At 42.0% G+C, this 7,787-nt stretch overlaps 1 protein-coding gene across 1 annotated transcript; it reads left to right on the top strand.

The window, feature by feature from the left end:
• Positions 1–5,070: 5,070 nt before the first annotated feature.
• On the top strand, positions 5,071–6,814 carry LOC109767360 (uncharacterized). The gene is made up of 3 exons (XM_020326122.1): positions 5,071–5,219; positions 5,637–6,075; positions 6,167–6,814. The coding sequence occupies exons 1-3, from the start codon at positions 5,071–5,073 to the stop codon at positions 6,812–6,814; spliced, it is 1,236 nt and encodes a 411-aa protein (XP_020181711.1).
• Positions 6,815–7,787: the final 973 nt, after the last annotated feature.

Below are 7,787 nucleotides of genomic sequence, written 5' to 3'. Positions count from 1 at the left end.
TCCGCCTGTACATTTCGAGCGTTTCCCTTGAAGAAAAAGTTCACAAAGTAGAATAATAAAAAGGGACATAGAAAAAGGAAAAAAGAAAGGAAAGGAAAAAAAGAAAGAAGAAAAGACGGAAAACATCTATGTAATCACAATAAGGTTAGGTGGCTGGATGGTTATTGCGTCTTACACCTAACACACACGTTGCGGGTTCGAATCATAGTTTGTGCCCTCTTTTTCTCAGTTTATAAAACAGAGAAAAATAAGTGAATTGGGCTGGCCCAACTCGCGGGATGGGGGGTGGGTTTGCAAATGGGCGCCTGAAGTGCCAAATAGGAATTGCCTATTCCTATTCCCCTCTATGTGTACACGGAAGCCGCAGCTGCACACCTTTCGCCTTTACATTCGCTTCCTCGACTCTGCGATCAACTATCTCATGCAAATTACATAGACGCACACTTCATGATTGCCCTTGTTTTTACTGATTTAAGTCATTAGGAATCCATGTCATCCATCTCAAGCTTCATAGTGCTTATGGAACTATACAAGTTGGAAGGTAGAAACAATCCAGCAGAGATAACTCCGCATACTTGCCACAAACCCAATATACATGCCAGGTCTATACAATAAGAAAAGAACCGGATCTATGACGGTTTTATCCCCAACTAAACTGAATCTCTAGCTTCCTATAAAGCTAGGTCATTAGGCCTTTCCTATGAAAAGAAAAATAATCAGAATGGTAGCAATGGAAATCACCTGCACATCTCCTTCACAGGTCGAAAGCTAAGAAAACTGTCATGAACTGCGAAGCTTGTGGTGCTCGCTGTCGGGGCAGAGGAACATAGGTTTTTCATCTTGGAGTTGATGCTGGCGGTCGAGCCAAGTGGAATTGATCGACATGAACATGAGCTGCCATAGTATCAATCTGACTACAAGCCCCCACGGTGAAAGAGGGGATTGTCATTCCTGGGATAAAATGAAGCCAAGGGCGGGGCGGATGAGTCAATGAAGTAAAGGCTGCACAGAGGTATAAGGCTGGTCATCGTGGGGAGTAACTTAGACTAGTAACATGCATTTGTTACTAGTCCATGTTACTACCTTCATAATGGGTAGTAACATATGGATGGTAACATACAAGCCTCATTAATTGAGACATAGACTCATTTTATCCCGGGGTGTGTTATGTTACAGTGACATATTATGTTACCACAAGCATCTCTCCCCTCGTTAACTCCATGCCACATAAGCAAATTTTTCTTGGGATGTGTCATATTACTACCTAAGTTACTCCCACTATGACTAGCTTAAGTCGTTATGGGCTTCTAGATTGATTAGGAGAGATTTTTGTTTACATCGGGGAATTAGGAGAGACCTAACTTATGAATCAAGTTGACATGTGAGGTCAAAAGGTGCTTTCAATTAATGCTCCATCCTTAAATTATAAGTCGCACTTGATTTTATACGGCCTTTGACGCAATCTCTGACCATTGATATATACCAAAATACATGGATTGAAAATGTACAAATAGCTCTCATATTTGTCATGTGAAACAATTCATTTTTATATGTTTGTACATTATTTTTGTAGACATACAATAAGTTAAAATTATAGTTAAACTTATGCAATGAAGACCAGAAAAATTCAAACGCACTATATTTTTTGGGAAGAGGGGAGTATATATTTTTATAAAGGAGGTTGAAACCCCATCCTCTGCATCGATAGATGCACACAACTATCTTTATTAAATTATATAAAATGGTTACAGCAACCACTATTGCAGAAATGGAGTAGATGACAAAGTCGTCTCAAGGGAGGACCAACTGAACAGCCTTTGTTCATCAGTCATAAACAAAGAAATCCAAATATAAAAGAAATGTAATAAACTACATTATGTGCAGCACCCTCGCCTCATATACTTAATCTTCAGGTCTGCACTTTCTAATGATTGGGACCTGTTTTCCTCACTCATCAGGCTGTATATTTTGCATCATGTTTTTGTCCTCTGCAGATGTATACACACGAGCTTGACTCAAATGCAGTATATAGAAAACTAAACGAAGAAATTTAAAGGAGGAAATAAGATACTCCAACCGCACGAGAACATTACCAATTCTGAATAAACGAAACCAGAGTGTACTCTTTACCTGTAACAACGAATTTTTTATCAATCGATTGCCAAACAGCTAGGTAAACCATTATTATGATGGAACACAAACAGGTCAGAGCCCGCTAATGTTCTTTTTCTATCAATCAATTGCCACACTAACTAACAGCTAGCCAAACCATTATTATATTGTGATGGATCACTAAACAGGTCAGCACCCGCTGGGTTTCTTTTGTTTCGGTGCCGTCCAGGTTTTTCGCCCATAGTGTACGTTCTGATATCGGTGCAAGTGGCATTTCTGGCAGTAGGTTGAACTGACTTTTCCTTCTTTCTCGTCCCCTATTTAAACTCTAGAACTGTTGTATTTTCGTTTGATTAAATTGAAAGAGGGTTAGCACAGTTAGAAAAAAACAGGCTAAGCAATGCGCCAGTTTGTTTATCAATAATGTACCAGTTTTCAGTTGAGACATCTTCTATTTGCAATTTTCTTCTTCTTATGAGATGATGATGGGGTTGTCAAAACTGTGGCCGGGTGGCTTTATTGGAAGTACTGGCACATCTTAAAATACTTTATTGGGCCTTTCTTCTGTGAATTCACAAATTGACAAACTGCTGAGTTAAAGTTGTCGCCAATGTCCTAACCAATCATCTTAACCCCCTAATCCCACAACTCGTTCATGGTGACCAAACGGGTTTTATATCTGACAGGAATATTGTGGAGAATTTTGTATATGCTGCGACATCATCAACTCATGTCATTCTAAAAAAAACACTATGTTTCTAAAGTCAGACTTTTATAAAGTTTTTGACTCTCTCTCTCTCTCTCTCTCTCTCTCTCTCTCTCTCTCTCTCTCTCCACAATCCTCCTCGCAAGAGGTTTCCCTACTCAATTCTGCTCTTGGATCAATAATGTCCTTTCAACTAGGAAAACGACAATCTTACTTAGTGGAGTACCAGGGGATTGGATCAACTGCAAACACTGGTCTACGACAGGGGGATCTGCTATCATCATATCTATTCATCATCGTTGCAGACCTTCTACAATGACTAATCCGCCAAAATCCACACCCTCTATCTCTGCACCACCCAATCTCCCTCCACTACCTACCACCCACTACGCTTCAGTATGCTGATGACACCCTCATAATTGTAGAGGCTTCACCTATAATCGCCCTAAAGGATATCCTAGATGACTTTGCCAGGGCTACGGGTTTAGCCATGAACTTCAGTAAAACAACGTTCGTACATATGCATCTCCCTGCCGGCCAGGCAAGCTCAATAGCTAATATTCTTGGCTGCCCCGTGTGGGCCTTCCCTCAAATCTATCTAGCTAGGACTACCACTTTCGCCTATTCGACTATGGCCGGACGCCTTTCTAGTTTCTACCAATCCTAGAAAAATGTCATAAATATCTTTTGGGTGGAAGGCCAAACTTCTGTCCAAAGAGGACATGTTAATCCTATTATTATCCGTCGTCCTCACCTCGACCTCTAGCCACCTACTTTATGCCTGTATTTAGGATCCCAAAAAACTGCTCAAAAAATAGAGAGTGTTTGACAAAAAACTACCAGTTTAGGGGTTCGCGTCCCATAGAACTACCACTTTTTTAAAAGTGGCCAAAAACTACCAAAAAAACGTAATCACGTGACTAAAACTACCAGGTTGACCGAATGGTGGTTTTGACCGTTTTAACCGCAATTCTGACGTGAGTGGCCCACGTGCCAGGCTGGCGGCCCGCCTAACGGCTAACGGCGCGCGCACGGGGCCGTTAGAGCCGCTCGTCGGTCGCACCTGGTTGGACCAGGTCAGACCTGGCCGGCCGGCTCCCCATTCCCCACCCTCTCTCACTCTCCCCCGAGCTCCTCCCTAGCCCTAGCCGTCGCCAGCCATGGCGGCTATGGATGCAAACTCCGGCGGCGATTCAGGCATACCCCCGGGCGGCAGCGCGGCGCAGCAGCCTTCTCAGTCCGAATCTAATCCTTCCGCAGGCGGCGCGCAACAGAGGTTGGATTGGTCGGCGCCGGCGCGACCATCGTCGACGACAAGAAGCAGAGCTCAAGGTCGGCGAAAGCTTCCTCGTTCTGCGGGCGGCGGCAGGTACGACATCTCATCCAGTAGATCCCACCATAGATTGCGAGATTCAGAGATTCAGAGAATCAGTAAATTAGGCTAGTTTTTTGCATGGTTAGATTCAGTTTTGGTGACCTTGCAAATTGTTAGTATTGTGCATACTTTGTTGTGTAAGAAACTGAAAAAAGCAGTTTGACAGAAACTCAATATTGTGCCTAGTTAGGTTCAGTTATCATGTTTTCAGTTAATAAAGGTTTTTCATTTTATAATTTTCAGAATTGATGACCCAAAGTGGTCAATTTGGTTCCATTTCAATGCCAGAGAATCTGTGGTTTGAAATTTATACCAGTCAGACATATCATATTTGACAATGCTTTCTCTTATTGGGAGTGAGGGCTTTGTGGCTGATGATTATATGTACTATGTATTTGATGATGAGAAAGGATTAGAAGATTTAGATAAAATATGCTATGAAGATGATGTGCAGCAGATGTTGGCACACTCTCATAATGAAAAGATTCTGAACATAAGAGTAGTGGGAGCTCTTGAGGCATGTAATGCAGATGAAAATCATGAAAACAGAGATAGTTATTTTGCTGAACATTGCATTAACACTCAACAAAGTTGCACTAAGTTGGTGGATATAAGCATGGACAGAAAGGAAGAGCTGAAGAAAAGCATGGTGCAGAGAGAGGCTGACCTTAACCATTTTAAAGGTGACACTGATGTGTCTGAATTTGTTTCTGATGATGAAGCTGCAAATTCAGGTTCAGATGGGAACAATGTGTATTTTCAGTCAGAGTATTCCTCTGAAGATGAAGCTGCAAAACAAGATACAACAGTGGTACAGAAACTGAAGGTAGTGAGAAAACCTGGTCCAACCAGTAGATCCCACCATGAGGTTTAGAAAATGGAGAAAGCAGATTGGTTCCCTGAAGCAGATGAAAAATGGTTCCCTGATGATTATGGCATCAGTGATGAAGAAGATGAGCCTGAAGGATCCTATAAACTACCAAGTGGTAGGAAGAGAAGGAATAAGAAGTTGAAAGACATGATATGGTATGATCACAAACTTCAAGGACCAGTAGAATAGTTCTGTAAGGGCTTGTGCTTCACCACTATGTATGAGTTCAGAGATGCACTTAGGGATTTTCACATTAGGATTTTGAGAAATTTTCAATACCACAGAAATGCCCCAGATAGGATTATTGTTTGGTGCTCAGAGAGAGCCGCCCAGGGATGTGATTTTTATATATGTGCCTCTAAGTTAGCTCATGAAAAAACATTCTGCATCAAGAAGTGTGATATGTTGCACACTTGTGGAGCATGTGCAGAGTCCACAAAGGTTACTACTAAGTGGATGTCAAGGTCAGTAGAGGCAGCATTGAGAGAAGACATTAGATCTCCTGTGGATGCATTAATTAAGAAGACCAAGACTAAGTTTTCAGTGGATGTATCAAGAAGTGTGGCATATAGGGCAAGGAGGAAGATTGTTGATGTAGTTCAAGGTGACCACAAGCAGCAGTACTTGAGGCTCAGGGATTATCTTCAAGCAGTTCTTGACACAAACCCAGGTAGCAGGTGTATAGTAACAACATTTGAAGATCCAGAGAACCCATCACCTACTCCTAGATTCAAGTATATGTTCTACTGTTTAGCAGCTTCAAAGGAAGGTTTCCTTAATGGTTGCAGACCATTTATAGGTCTTGATGGATGCTTCATCAAGTTAACCACTGGGCAGCAAATTCTTGCAGCCACAGGAAGGGATGGAAACAACAATATTTATCCTATAGCTTTTGGTGTGGTTGACAAGGAAGATGGTGAAAGTTGGAATTGGTTTTTAACTCAATTGAGATGTTGCATTGGCAGTGGCAAAAAATTTGGAACATACACTATCATATCTGACAGGCAAAAGGTTGGGAAGAATTTCATTGGGCAATTTAGTGTTATTACTTTTTTAATTATTTAATTCTTTTCAATTGTAGCAATAATTTGTGAATGTACAGGGCTTGCTTAAGGCAATAAATGAGGTATTCCCTGATTCACCTCAAAGGTATTGTCTTAGGCACATATATGCAAATTTTCAATCTGCTGGATTTAGAGGCCAGGAACTAAAGAAGTGTATTGACAAGGCTAGCTACTCCTACACTAAACATGGGCATGAACTAGGCATGGCAGAACTGAAAGCACAGTCTGAGGATGCTTGGAAATGGCTCAAAAAAATTGAGGTCTCTACTTGGCCTAGGTTTGCTATGGATCATACTTGCAAAACAGATTTAGTTGAGAACAATCTAAGTGAAGTCTTCAACAAGATGATACTGGATGTTAGGGCCAAACCAATAAGGACAATGTTTGAAGGGATTAGGACCAAGAAAATGATCAAGAGGCAACAAACTAGGGAGAAGTTACAGATTAGCAAGTGGACAATCACACCAACCTACTCAGAGATTTTAGAAGAGAACAAGCAGTATGCCAAGTATTGCCAGGCTGACAGAGCTGGTCCAACAATTTGGCAAGTTACTAGCAAAGAAAAACAGTATTGTGTGGACATGGAAGGGTATACATGTGACTGCAAGAGATGGAACATGACTGGTGTACCTTGCAGTCATGGCATATCTGTAATGACAAAGCAAAAGCTGCATCCTGAGGACTAAGTCAATGACTTTTTCAAGAAGCCACTTTATTTGGAGACATACAAAGAAATTATATACCCTGTTCCTGGTCCAGATTTCTGGCCTCACACAAACACTCCAGACATTGAACCTCCTGTGTTCAAAGAAAAGGCAGGCAGAAAACAGACTACAAGGAGGAAAGGAGAGTTTGAAGTTCCTGCCCCGAGAGACACCAGTAGGATGGGAACAATTACCTGTGGAAATTGTGGGTTGGAAGGACACAAGTATACAAGTTGCAATAAGACTCTTAGGCCTAAACTGCAAATGAGGAAAAACAAACACCAGGTAATTATCAAGCATCAGAGCAATGTTTTCTTTTACATAGTCTAATCTAAGTGAAGTTGGACCTTTAATGTAGGAAAACAGGGCAGTTTATACACCTGCTCCATCTGCGCCAGTACAAACTCCAAGAGCACCAGCCCCTACTGCAAGAGCACCAGCTCCTGCTGCATCAGCACCAGCACCACATGCAAGAGCACCAGCTCCTGCTGCATCTGCACCAGCTCCTACTACAACAGCTAAAAGGGGTAGGCCTGCAGGTGGAGGGAGAGGCAAGGGATTCAGTGCACCAAGATCTGTTGCTGCAACTTCAGATGTTTTGGCTGGTACCAAAAGGAAGAGGTTTGCAAGCAGCAAATTAAAGGGTTATTTCTATGCAAGTGGTAACTGACACTATAAAAAGGTAGAATTTCTCTCTTTGAACCTGTTTGAATTAGTTTAGAACCTGTTTCACTTTGTTTTGAACCTGTCTGTACTTTTCTGCATGAGTCTGTCTGAATTTGTGTGAACCTGACCGAACCTGACTGTACTTCTATCCAATTTGACGTGTAACGTGGGCCTGATGGTGGGCTTCCGTGTTGGGCCTAACTAACCCACCAAGCCTGCCACACTGTCTACATAAGAGAGGCCACCAGAAACCACTGGATCCCTGCGCCTCATTCCCCTTGACCAAAAC

Source organism: Aegilops tauschii, chromosome 6 (assembly GCF_002575655.3).
Source record: "Aegilops tauschii subsp. strangulata cultivar AL8/78 chromosome 6, Aet v6.0, whole genome shotgun sequence".
Classification (NCBI taxonomy): Eukaryota; Viridiplantae; Streptophyta; class Magnoliopsida; order Poales; family Poaceae; genus Aegilops; species Aegilops tauschii.
This window is presented reverse-complemented; position numbering and strand designations above follow the sequence as displayed.